Below are 14,284 nucleotides of genomic sequence, written 5' to 3' on the forward strand. Positions count from 1 at the left end.
ATAAATGCTTCACTAATAGCATGCGCTAGCCTACATGTTTAAACACTATGATGTTCATTAAACCTTTAGATACACCTATATGAGGAGGTGTCTGTTACAGTGTAATAGACAGTAGTGGTTAGAGCGTTGGGCCACTAACCTAAAGATTGCTGGATCAAATTCCTGAGCTGACAATGTAAAAATATGTCGTTATGCCACTAAGCAAGGCATTTAACTCCCTGTTCCCTGAGCGCCGAAGACGCACCTCTCTGATTTAGAGGGGTTGGGTTAAATGCGGAAGACACATTTCAGTTGAAGGCACTCAGTTTTACAACTGACTTGTATGCCACTTTCCCCTTTCCCTTTCTAATAGACCACTATAGTGAGGAGGGAGATGGACTGGTCAACATAAGTAAAGTAGGCCTGTCGGGAATTGTTTAAACCCCGCCTTTCATGAATAAGTAATTTAAGGTCCAATCACACACTATTACATTTATTGGCCGTTTCTGTCGTCTGGCTCCAAGTTTTCACGCCACAGACAGTGGGCTTTAGCGCGCTCAATAATAAGGGAGAGAGTCCGTCAGAGGCAACTGTTTCCCTTCAGTTTTCCACAGTCTGTGCATAAGTGGGTGTGTCAAATGTAGGGCAGGCTAGCGCTTGGGCACGCACCCTGAAAAGAAGAAAAAGTTAATCATGAGTTTAGTCTGAAACCCGCCCCGGATTTACAGGATGGCTCTCTGGACACGAGCGGACAAAAATGGTCAATTAGACCTTTTGCTCCGGGACCGCTGGATTCGGGTAGCGGGAGAATTGACCAGCGAGACTTTCACTTTAACGGCCGAAGCAGAGATAAGCGGGCACGCGAACAACTTACATTGCAACAATTCAGCGGACCTACGAAATGGAATATCAAACGGAAACGATCCAGGTTTAACGTCGGGAAATTCGAACCGTGGTCAAACCTCGAACCCAGAACAACATCCGAACCATGGTGCGCTAGGACGAAGCAGTAGCCCAGCGCACGGGGGCATCAACAGGGGTCACTACGAAGGTTTTAGCCCTGGCTCTAGCAAGTATAATCGTGATAACGGTACGAACTCTGATTTTGGCAGCCCGGGGTCCAGTTACGGTAGTCCTGGATCTAGCTTCAGTTCCAGACATGGCGAAACTTCCATCAATTTAGAATCCTGCGCATCGGAAGCTGTGCGTAAAGTTCGAGTTGTAAAACAAGAGTCGGGCGGGTTGGGGGTCAGCATCAAGGGGGGTCGGGAAAACCGAATGCCCATCCTCATATCCAAGATCTTCCCCGGACTTGCAGCTGATCAGAGTCGAGCTCTTCGGGTCGGTGACGCGATACTGTCAGTCAATGGAAATGACCTCAGGGAGGCTACGCATGATCTAGCGGTGCAGGCTCTAAAAAAGGCCGGGAAAGAGGTTACGCTTGAGGGTAAGTTTTCAAACGCAATAGCGGGGATTTGAGAAGGCCAGTTAGTCTGACAGCTGCCTCAGCCAGGCCTAGTACCCTAAACAATGTGCGCTTGATAGCAAAATAAAACTTGATTCTGCTTCGTTCTTGATGAAGGCCTACTATGGAGCTGTGGGCCAAGTATTGCATGTATTTGACAGTCAGGAAATAGACACAGACCTAAATAAAAGATCATGAACAGCCAGTTGGATGATGAACATTCAGTATATTGAATTTATTGATGCCCAGGCTACTTTTTCAATTATTTTACATTTAGGCAGGATTCAGGCCAAGTTTTAGGCTACAATGTTTCCTTCCTAGTACATTGCCAGACTACAGCACATAGCTATAGGCTACAATGTAACCAGTTCACACTCCACGGACACCCACTGACTCATTAGGCCTATTGTAAACAGCAAAGTAAGAACAGTCGTTACAAAATAGCTACATTGTATGTGGCAGTGTATTATTTTAGATAAGTCATTGTAGGCTAGAACAGTTAATCATCATGTTTGTCTTATATTGATTTTAGAGTACTTTGGTGTGAAGCCCCAGGGGTTGGAAACAACTGGTCAGGGGCTGAAATGCACTGTGTGGTGGTTAGGCTTAATGCTTTGGAAATGAACCCTTTATGAATACTAAATAATGTTGGGTGTAGAGAGTTGGTTTACGTGACACAGTTTGTCCCATTTCGTCAAATGAGGACTCACTATAACCCCCAAAATAAAGTAGGCTTCATCTTTTCTGCTTCTCATCTCAAATAGGCCTCATAGTCCAAAATAAGAGTTTGTGTAATCTCTGTCTCTCCACTGAGGAACCTAGGAATTTGTTTAAGGAATGTGCCAGTTCCCTGTCAATGTTTGTTAGACTGACAGGGATTGAGTTGTGATGTTAGTAAAAGGGCCCCCATTCCAATCTGTCTGCATTTTCCTCCTCATCTTCGGAAGACTCCCATAGCCTAACCACAGATGAATAACATTAGTCAATAAGGATCATGGCTGTCTGTGTTTAGTTTGCCTGCTTATTGTTGGATAGAGGAGGAGACCATTGTCCGGTTAAAAGGAAGAATTAAAACCGTACAAAGAGACAGACTAGTCATAAAATGGGGACAGGCCCAATTAGAGAGAGTTAGTTATTTTCTGTTGTTCACAAACCAAAACTTACTGACCATTGAAAATTTCACTTGAGTATGCAATGCACTATGAGTCAAAGCATAAAAAAGGCCACCACATATAGTTGTATGAATCCAGGTTAATGTTGTAACACTACCGTTTTTGGTTAATATCCGTGGAACAAGCACATTTGCTCTCCTTTCTCTCTCAAGTTCTTTGTGTTTGTAAACAGAAATGGATATCCACAGAAATATCTGAGTATAACCTACTTAGCTAAGATATTTGGTATGTGTGATTCATTCCAAGAACAGTGTAGCAGCATGCACATTGTGTATAATTGTGTATAATGTTTGTGTAAAAAGATCCACATACTGGATATATACACTGTTTCCACTAATTTCCATGCCCTCCTTTTGTGATCCAGGTCAGGGTGAACAGAGGTGAGGAAGGGGCCGATTTGTGTGTTTGAAGGGGAGCAGCACAGGGGGGCTTTTTAAAAATTAGGCCAGATGTGTACAGTACCAGTCAAAAGTTTGGACACACCTATTCAATCCAGGATTTTTCTTAATTTGTACTATTTTCTACATTGTAGAATAATAGTGATTACATCAAAACTATGAAATAACACATATGGAATCATGTAGTAACAAAACAAGTGTTAAACAAATCAAAATATATTTTAGATTCTTCAAAGTAGCCACCCTTTGCCTTTGACAGTTTTGCACACTCTTGGCATTCTCTCAACCAGCTTCATGAGGTAGTCACCTGGAATGCATTTCAATTAACAGGTGTGCCTTGTTAAAGGTTAATTTGTGGAATTTCTTTCCTTCTTAATGCGTTTGAGCCAATCCGTTGTGTTGTGACAAGGTAGAGGTGATATACAGAAGATAACCCTATTTGGTAAAAGACCAAGTCCATATTATGGCAAGAACAGCTCAAATATGCAAAGAGAAACGACAGACCATCAATACTATAACACATGCAGGTCAGTCAATCCGGAAAATGTCAAGAACTTTCCAAGTTTGTTCAAGTGCAGTCGCAAATACCATCAAGCGCTATGATGAAACTGGCTCTTATGGGGACCGCCACAGGAATGGAAGACCCAGAGTTACCTCTGCTGCACAGGATAAGTTCATTAGAGTTAACTGCACCTCAGATTGCAGCCCAAATAATTGCTTCACAGAGTTCAAGTAACAGACAAATCTCAACATCAACTGTTAAGAAGAGACTGTATGAATCAGACCTTCATGGTCGAATTGCTGCAAAGAAACCAATACTAAAGGACACCAATAAGAAGAGACTTGCTTGGGCCAAGAAACACGAGCAATGGATATTAGACTGGTGGAAATCTGTCGTTTGGTCTGATGAGTCCAAATTTGAGATTTTTGGTTCCAACCGCCGTGTCCTTGTGAGACGCAGAGAAGGTGAACGGATGATTTCCGCAAGTGTGGTTCCTACTGTGAAGCATGGAGGAGGAGGAGGTGTGATGGTGTAGGGGTGCTTTGCTGGTGACACTGTGATTTGATTTGTTATTCAAGGCACACTTAATCTGCATGACTACCACAGCATTCTGCAGTGATATGCCATCCCATCTGGTTTGGGCTTAGTGGGATTGTGAATTGTTTTTCAACAGGGCAATGACCCAACACACCTCCAGGCTGTGTAAGGGCTATTTGACCAAGAAGGAGAGTGATGGAGTGCTGCATCAGATGACCTGACCTCCACAATCACCTGATCTCAACGCAATTGGGATGAGTTGGACCCGCAGAGTGAAGGAAAAACAGCCAACAAGTGCTCAGCATATGAAGGAACTCCTTCAAGACTGTTGGAAAAGCATTCGTCATGAACCTGGTTGAGAGAATGCCAAGAGTATGCAATGCTGTCATCAAGGCAAAGGGTGGCTACTTTTGAAGAATCTAAAATTGAAAATATATTTTTATTTGTTTAACAATTTATTTTGGTTACTACATGATTCCATGTGTAATTTCATAGTTTTGATGTCTTCACTATTATTCTACAATGTAGGAAATAGTAAAAATCAAGAAAAACCCTTGAATTAGTAGGTGTGTCCAAACTTTTGACTGGTATTGTATATTTGAAGGGAGCCTCTCCAGAGCCTTCTACAAACCCCCTCCCCACCTGTGGAGTCTGACACACTGTTCTCATTAAAGGCCTGGCAGCACACAGTCTGGGGCAGGGGGAGAGAAAGACGTCAGTGGGGAGGAGAGGAAGGTGGAGATGGACAAACCACAGGAGGATTGTGGTCAGAAGAAAAACAGTGGTCAGGGTCTGGGGTGTAGCCAGGCACATAAAGCAATACCCGGGTGAAGTCTACAAGAAGAGAAGAGCAAATGTGTGCATGATCAGACCATGGGGAAGGGAGGGGGTACACAACATACCATGGGGAAGGGAGGGGGGTACACAACATACCATGGGGAAGGGAGGGGGTACACAACATACCATGGGGAAGGGAGGGGGTACACAACAGACCATGGGGAAGGGAGGCGGGTACACAACAGACCATGGGGAAGGGAGGGGGGTACACAACAGACCATGGGGAAGGGAGGCGGGTACACAACAGACCATGGGGAAGGGAGGGGGTACACAACAGACCATGGGGAAGGGAGGCAAGTACACAACATACCATGGGGAAGGGAGGGGGTACACAACAGACCATGGGGAAGGGAGGGGGGTACACAACAGACCATGGGGAAGGGAGGGGGGTACACAACAGACCATGGGGAAGGGAGGGGGTACACAACAGACCATGGGGAAGGGAGGGGGGTACACAACAGACCATGGGGAAGGGAGGGGGTACACAACAGACCATGGGGAAGGGAGGGGGGTACACAACATACCATGGGGAAGGGAGGGGGTACACAACAGACCATGGGGAAGGGAGGGGGTACACAACAGACCATGGGGAAGGGAGGGGGGTACACAACAGACCATGGGGAAGGGAGGGGGGTACACAACAGACCATGGGGACAGGGAGGGGGGTACACAACAGACCATGGGGCAGGGAGGGGGGTACACAACAGACCATGGGGCAGGGAGGGGGGTACACAACAGACCATGGGTTTGAACCTCAACTCCTTCAGCCAAATAATGAGTTGGAGTCAGTCATATTCCTCCAGCTCTCCCCTTCCTCCTCTGTCTCGTTCCTCTGCATTGCTGTGGCCATATAGGTATGGAGGGAAGGAGGAAAATTTAGCTCTAGCTATGTGTGATGGCACCTCTAGGGACCCAGTCCCATCTCTTTCTCTCAAACACACACACACCTCTGTGTACTGCCCTAATTAAAAGCAGAACGGTAGCTAACAGTTCTAATGAGATCTTTGAACAGCGACAGCAAGAGCAGCTTCTGGAACCAACTTTCTGACTCTGAACTTTTCACAAAGGTTTAATGGTGGGACTGGGATAAACCTTTTCCTTGTTTAGTTCATCAGAAAACACTACCATAAAACACAACTAGCCCAAACTGCAGTCTGCACTCACTCAAGCAGAGTATTGACAAATGGAGATGGTGTGGTAAGCCTCCAACATGTATCTTTCTTCTGAGTGTGAGCCAGTGTCACAATGTTTTTTTGTCACCTATACTTCAATCTGTGATGGCTAAAGCGTGTCCGTAAAGATGTACCAGAGCTACAGTACAGTGGGAACGGAGGAATGAGACAGAGACCCAGCCTGTACTTAAACGTACCATGGCATTTATAACCACACTGGAACACTGCAGTGATATTGTGGCTGGAAGTCTTGACTGAGCATCTTTACAGTAAATCTATTCATTACATTGAATCTAGAGTTGTCATTCACTACTTCTCACATTTCTTCATTACTTCATGTGGCTGTGTGTATTGGACATTTGCCACTCAGTGTAATGTATACTTTGCTACATCAGGATTGCGCTGTATAACTGTAGGCAGCTCTGCCCATCTTGATCTCTTCAGGGTTGGGGTTAGGTGGTTTCTAGTCATGCTCTGGCCCATGTCCAGAAGGCCAGCCACTTTCTAAAACATGCACGCACACACATACACTCCAAAAGACTTGAATAAGCAGACATATTCACTGACACTGTTAGTAAGAGCAGTGTGGTTAGCAGGGACTTGGAAATAGGTTCCAATCCTTGGCCCAGTGCCTTACCATTACTTCCCTCCTTCTGTCAAATTGCACACACACACACACACAGTCCGCCCATACTTGTACTAGCAGATATTTGGGCCAATTACTTTCACAAGCCTAATCCTCGCCTACATCCAACAATGACCTTGTCTCTTCAGCTACTCGTTTTGAGTTTCTCAGTCAGAGCAGAGCGACCCAGAGCACTAAAGGAAGAGAGAGGGAAAGAGAATGTGTGAGAGGTGGAATGGGCCACGGGACCAAATTTGGAAACTGAATCCATGATTTCAGTCAAAACCATTATTCTCCAAGGAGCTGACCTGCTAAGCACACAACTGCCCCACCAACTCTCCTACCCAGAGAAACTCAACAAGAGACTAATACGTCCTTATAAAACATTTATTACTTTTTAATTAAATGAGCGTTGCAACTTTTTCAACCACTGTCTGAAATATATGCTCAATCTTGTGTTTCTTTTGGACACATTTTTTACAACTTGAGGTCTAAGCATATTTAATCACTGTTTATTTTGTCTTTCTGCGTTTCTGTAGTGAAATATATCAGGGAGGTTTCCCCACTGTTCAAGAAGCCGTCCTTGGTAGCAGACCTACCGTGGGATGAGGTGCGTTCTCAATCCCCCAACTTCAGTGGCAGTGAGGACTCGGGGTCCCCCAAACACACCGGGGCCATGGACCGAAAGGTCATCCCCCTCAAAATGTGCTTCATCAGCAGGAACCTGACTATACCTGACCTGGAGAACAGGTAAGACCCGGGGGGGGGGACACGGTGGTGAGAGAGAATACAACAAAAATAATGTGAGTGTTGATTTGGTATGTTTAGTAAGATAATGATAAGAATGAGTCATTGAAATTAATGATTTATTGCATTTTGTAAATTCGTTTTCATTATATAGAATAATCTTGGAAGTGCATAAAATAACAAATTAAAACCAAACAGAAAAAAATGGCCACAACTAGACACTATGATGATGAGTACTGTTGACTCCTACAGGCTCTTGGAACTGCACTCTCCTGATGGCCAACACACGGTGGTGCTGCGTTGTAAGGACAGCCCCAGCGCCCACTCCTGGTTCACAGCCATCCACACCAACATTGCTTCCCTGCTGCCCCAGACTTTGGCCCACATCAACTCCTACCTGGGCTCCAGCACCACGGGGTCACACCCCCAACTCAAACACATCAGCTGGCTGGCAGAACAGGTAATACACTCATAGGCCTTCAGAATAAATTACACAAACAAAATAACTAAATGATACTAAAAAGTAATGTATGCTGCTGGGAAATACACTTATGTACAGATGCAGACATACAGTGAGGGAAAAAAGTATTAGATCCCCTGCTGATTTTGTACGTTTGCCCACTGACAAAGAAATGATCAGTCTATAATTTTAATGGTAGGTTTATTTGAACAGTGAGAGACAGAATAACAACCAAAAAATCCAGAAAAACGCATGTCAAAAATGTTATAAATTGATTTGCATTTTAATGAGGGAAATAAGTATTTGACCCCCTCTCAATCAGAAAGATTTCTGGCTCCCAGGTGTCTTTTATACAGGTAACGAGCTGAGATTAGGAGCACACTCTTAAAGGGAGTGCTCCTAATCTCAGTTTGTTACCTGTATAAAAGACACCTGTCCACAGAAGCAATCAATCAATCAGATTCCAAACTCTCCACCATGGCCAAGACCAAAGAGCTCTCCAAGGATGTCAGGGACAAGATTGTAGACCTACACAAGGCTGAAATGGGCTACAAGACCATCGCCAAGCAGCTTGGTGAAAAGGTGACAACAGTTGGTGTGGTTATTCGCAAATGGAAGAAACACAAAAGAACTGTCAATCTCCCTCGGCCTGGGGCTCCATGCAAGATCTCACCTCGTGGAGTTGCAATGATCATGAGAACGGTGAGGAATCAGCCCAGAACTACACGGGAGGATCTTGTCAATGATCTCAAGGCAGCTGGGACCATAGCCACCAAGAAAACAATTGGTAACACACTACGCCGTGAAGGACTGAAATCCTGCAGTTCCCGCAAGGTCCCCCTGCTCAAGAAAGCACATATACATGCCTGTCTAAAGTTTGACAATGAACATCTGAATGATTCAGAGGACCACTGGTTGAAAGTGTTGTGGTCAGATGAGACCAAAATGGAGCTCTTTGGCATCAACTCAACTCGCCGTGTTTGGAGGAGGAGGAATGCTGCCTATGACCCCAAGAACACCATCCCCACCGTCAAACATGGATGTGGAAACATTATGCTTTGGGGGTGTTTTTCTGCTAAGGGGACAGGACAACTTCACCACATCAAAGGGACGATGGACCGTCAAATCTTGGGTGAGAAACTCCTTCCCTCAGCCAGGGCATTGAAAATGGGTCGTGGATGGGTATTCTAGCATGACAATGACCCAAAACACACGGCCAAGGCAACAAGGAGTGGCTCAAGAAGAAGCACATTAAGGTCCTGGAGTGGCCTAGCCAGTCTCCAGACCGTAATCCCATAGAAAATCTGTGGAGGGAGCTGAAGGTTCGAGTTGCCAAATGTCAGCCTCGAAACCTTAATGACTTGGAGAAGATCTGCAAAGAGGAGTGGGACAAAATCCCTCCTGAGATGTGTGCAAACCCGGTGGCCAACTACAAGAAATGTCTGACCTCTGTGATTGCCAACAAGGGTTTTGCCACCAAGTACTAAGTCATGTTTTGCAGAGGGGTCAAATACTTATTTCCCTCATTAAAATGCAAATCATTTTATAACCTTTTTGACATGCGTTTTTCTGGATTTTTTTGTTGTTATTCTGTCTCACTGTTCAAATAAACCTACCATTTAAAATTATAGACTGATCATTTCTTTGTCAGTGGGCAAACGTACAAAATCAGCAGGGGATCAAATCCTTTTTCCCCCTCACTGTACAGTATTGTTTTGTTGTTCAGTCGTGTACATTACTGCATGTGTACTGTAAAGAGTTCTGTTTTATAGATGGTCACTGTATGCTTGTTGTGATATTCTGTAGTCTTTTAAATGTGCCGTCTTATACTTTTGTTGTGCAAATCAGAAACAAATCAGAATTTATTTGAAGTGCATTTCACATGGGTACACATCATTTAAAAGAACAATAGAGAACAACATTGAAGAAATTGGAACAATAGGGAAAAGAGGGAAACAGCTGAACAAAATGAAAGCAGCAAATGGTCCACAAAGCAGGTAGTGGTGTAGTGTCGGTACTCCTGTTTAATGTATGGATATTGTCTGTACAGGGTTGTTTAGTTGGCCTTGTTGGGGGTTGACAGGAAGTACTTTGAGACAGAAAACCACAGGAAGCTGCCGTTGCATTAACTATTTCCTCTGGGCCCACCTAGCATGACACACACACACACCTACACAAACAGACGTGGAAAACCTTATCAGTTATAACATAAACACTTTGACACCTTCTCTCATGCTGTCTCTCTTTCTTTATGGTGTAGGTCCAGTTGAATGGTGGGCGGCACCAGTTCCGACCAATCGTCATGGCACTGACAGAGAAAGATATCCTGCTGTTTGAATCAGTCCCATGGAACCGTGAAGCCTGGTCCACACCCCTGCTCACACACCCACTGCTTGCCACAAGGTACGACAACATGTTGGCCAGACAGCATTAGAATGTAGGTTGTATCTCTCTTTGTCTTTTTCTCTCTGCCTCTTTCACTCTGCAATGTGTTGGCGTTTTTGTTATCATAACTTATGAATCACTTAACTTGATAAAGATCACTCGTGGGATGGGCAAACGATGAGCTGACCTTGTTTGGTGTGTACCCATTTCTATGTAGACTGGTGCATTCTGGCAGTGCCCGCAGTTCCCCGGCGCAGGGGGCAGACCTGGTGTTTGCCACTCGGACAGGTACAGGGCGAGGCATCGAATCCCATGTGTTCCGGGTGGAGACGCACTGGGACCTGTCCTCGTGGACCCGGGCGCTGGTGCAGGGGGGGCATTCGGCTGCAGAACTGATTAAGGAGATCTCCATTGGTGAGTGGATGTGTATGTCTGTATCAGTGGAGGCTGCTGAGGGGAGGACGGCTCATAATAATGGCTGGAACGGAGCAAATGGAATGGCATCAAACACCTGGAAACCATGTGTTTGATGTATTTGACACCGTTCTACTAATTCCGCTCCAGCCATTACCATGAGCCCGTCCTCCCCAATTAAATCAAATCAAATTTTATTGGTCACATACACATGGTTAGCAGATGTTAATGTGAGTGTAGCGAAATGCTTGTGCTTCTCGTCTGACAGTGCAGTAATATCTAACAAGTAATCTAACAAATTCACGACTACCTTATACACACAATGTAAGGGGATGGAATAAGAATATGTACATATAAATATATGGATGCGCAATGGCCGTGTGGCATAGGCAAGATGTAATAGATGGTGTAAAATACAGCATATACATATGAGATGAGTAATGTAGGATATGTAAACATTATTAAAGTAGCATTATTTAAAGTGACTAGTGATACCATTATTAAATCCATTTATTAAAGTGGCCAGTGATTTGAGTCTGTATGTTGGCAGCAGCCTCTCTATGTTAGTGATGGCTGTTTAACAGTCTGATGGCCTTGAGATAGAAGCTGTTTTTCAGTCTCTCAGTCTCTCAGTCCCAGCTTTGATGCTCCTATACTGACCTCGCCTTCTGGATGATAGCGGGGTGAACAAGCAGTGGCTCAGGTGGTTGTTGTCCTTGATGATCTTTTTGGCCGCCCGTGACATCGGGTGCTGTAGGTGTCCTGGAGGGCAGGTAGTTTGCCCCTGGTGATGCGTTGTGAAGACCGCACTACCCTCTGGAGAGCCTTGCGGTTGAGGGCGGTGCAGTTGCTGTACCAGGCGGTGATACAGCCCGACAGGATGCTCTCGATTGTGCATCTGTAGAAGTTTGTGAGGGTTTTAGGTGACAAGCCAAATTTCTTCAGCCTCCAGAGGCGCTGTTGCGCCTTCTTCACCACACTGTCTGTGTGGGTGGACCATTTCAGTTTGTCCGTGATGTGTACGTCGAGGAACTTAAAACTTTAACTTTAAGGTGCCACCAGCCTCCTGTGGTGTGTATTTCTAACATTGGTGAGTGGATGTATGTGTAACGTTGGTTTGTCTAACTATCTGTATATATTATTGAGTGAGGCTTTGGAATCACATGATTCACTTCTCACTGTGATACAGGAAGTGGTGACAGAAAAAAGTTCTGTCTAAAACTACTGTTCAATGGTAAAAGAAGAGCGAATGTTTCCACTCACGTTGAGTCTTTTCATTCCCTATAACACTGCAACACAAACATATTCAGACTTTCTCACACAGGCACACACATACTATTCCAATTACACACACACACACACACACACACACACACACACACACACACACACACACACACACACACACACACACACACACACACACAAAGTTCTCACCCTCTTCTCTGTCCCTCAGGTTGCATGCTGAACAGGCAGGACGTTCGCCTCACGCTTCATTATGAGAAGGGCTTCACTGTGACCCGGGAGTCAAGGGAGGCTGCAGTGGGCACTGTGCTCTTCAGATACCCCTTTGAGAAGCTCAAGATGTCCACAGACGATGGGATCCGCAACCTTTACCTGGACTTTGGAGGTCCAGAGGGCGAAATGGTACATTGCTGTTGGACACATTAGTGCATTTCAGTGTAATGGTCTAATAGTCCATTTAATGTATTGATTGATCTACTGTTTTGTATGTCTTGTCTTTTTAGGTGTTTGACCTGCACTCTGGCCCCAAGCCCGTGGTGTTTGTTCTTCATTCCTTCCTGTCGGCCAAACTGTCTCGTCTGGGCCTGCTGACGTGAAGAGGCTGGGGTCAGGCACATCAATAAATATTCCTCTTTTTACTATGCATCATTCATCACAAGCGTTCCAATGTATATGTGCTCTTTTTATGCATGTACTTTGTTCTTGTCAGGTGAATGAGTGCTTTTAGTGAAGAACAGAGTATGTATTTGTTCATCTGAGTATGTGTAAATGCGATTGGTTTGGCAAGTTGTTGCTTGAGTGTAAATGACCAAGAGCATACTGCCAGTGTGAATGGGTTTATACTGTTGCATTTGTGTTGGCTTTATAGTGCATGTTACCCAAAAACTGATAATCTAGCACATTATCTAAAATGACTTATAATCAGGATTGCCAACTGTGCCTTGTTACATGTAGTCATAAATGCTATTTTTATTGTGTAAAAGTTATTTGTTTTCTAAAGCTAATAGGTTTTAAAGCAAAGTAAGCGTTAAACATGCACAGCAATAGTATTATTCTTATACTGTAAACATGTTATTTCTGTATTGTTTATTCTTTTGTATGTATATCCTATGTTTAGCATGACTTGACTATGGAAAAAGTGATCTTATTTTGGAGCATTTACAAAATCACGGCGTAATACCAGTGACCCCTATGCTACCTGCCGAAAAGTCACCCTGCCCTCCAGTATGCTAGCCAAACCGCCAAACCATTGTCCCATGCTGCCTGATAACACCACTTCCCTTTACCATTCCGTTCTGCATTGGCCTTAAGCCAAGTCGTTCTATTAGAATTCATGATGAGGTCATACCTAAGCTTCTCTGCCTTTCTGCTCTCTTCTTTTTCTGTGTTTCCTGTGGAAGTCCCTCATACACACCATGCAAACATGAGATGTGCTGTCAATAGGCATCCACAGTAAAGTCCCTGAGCTACAAGATGTCAAAGGGGTCTGGGTCATGTTTTTGCCCATATACTCCATCATGGTCATATTACGTCATTAAAATAAGCAAAATACTTAAAGAACATTCAAAGATGTTCATTCAGCACTATGATATCTGGGAAAATATAATTTCAGCTGCATTATGGCTCATTTGTCTCAAGCCTTCTGTCTCATCTTCAAAACAGGCTTCAGGTCCAGTTAGTAAAAGCTTTGGATACTTTTAATAGCACAAATAGGATGCAATTATTTTGTTTTATCCCTGTGTAAGCTTATCATGCTGTAGATTGGCTCTGATTGCTACATTATGTCATGGCTCTTATTCAGGACCCTGCTTGACCACATGATTCCCCAGCTTGACTTAATATGTAAACAGATACTGTAAGTGGGGCCTAGTGGATGCTGCCAATTGTATGTCTGAACTCTATCACACTTCAGTCTCTGTACTTTTAATAATTTGTAGGTATCAATACAGATCTGTCAAACAGTTAAAAAAAAAAATCTTTATCATATCTTTGTCTTCCATTTTGTTTTGAGCAATGTACTGTTATTGCAAAGCATTTTTGTTTTCAAGAAAGAGTGTTGAACCAAATGTATCCGTGGTAGCTTGTGTTTGACACAATCATTTAGCAGGACAACATTGAAGAAACATTGCTGCGGCAAACCTGTTACATGCTAAGTATTTTAGACTTCCAAGCCGCACTCTAAAATATATATGCAATGTATGATAATGTAATAATCTAAAATGTAAATATCTATAAGAATAAAACCTGTTAATGGCCAGCTGTAACAGATGTTTTTGTTGTCTGATCATTACAGTGGAAAGAACTGGTTTAGAAAAATTACAAAGATTTCGAAATAACTGTTCCCCT

General features: G+C 43.9%; 1 protein-coding gene across 1 annotated transcript; it reads left to right on the forward strand.

The window, feature by feature from the left end:
- Positions 1-530: 530 nt before the first annotated feature.
- LOC106560900 (beta-2-syntrophin) lies at positions 531-14,202 on the forward strand. Its single transcript, XM_014124311.3, has 7 exons — positions 531-1,426; positions 7,227-7,437; positions 7,687-7,894; positions 10,155-10,297; positions 10,497-10,693; positions 12,150-12,340; positions 12,442-14,202. The coding sequence occupies exons 1-7, from the start codon at positions 709-711 to the stop codon at positions 12,532-12,534; spliced, it is 1,761 nt and encodes a 586-aa protein (XP_013979786.1). The 5' UTR covers positions 531-708; the 3' UTR covers positions 12,535-14,202.
- Positions 14,203-14,284: the final 82 nt, after the last annotated feature.

Source organism: Salmo salar, chromosome 10, assembly GCF_965601325.2.
Source record: "Salmo salar chromosome 10, fSalSal1, whole genome shotgun sequence".
NCBI lineage: Eukaryota > Metazoa > Chordata > Actinopteri > Salmoniformes > Salmonidae > Salmo > Salmo salar.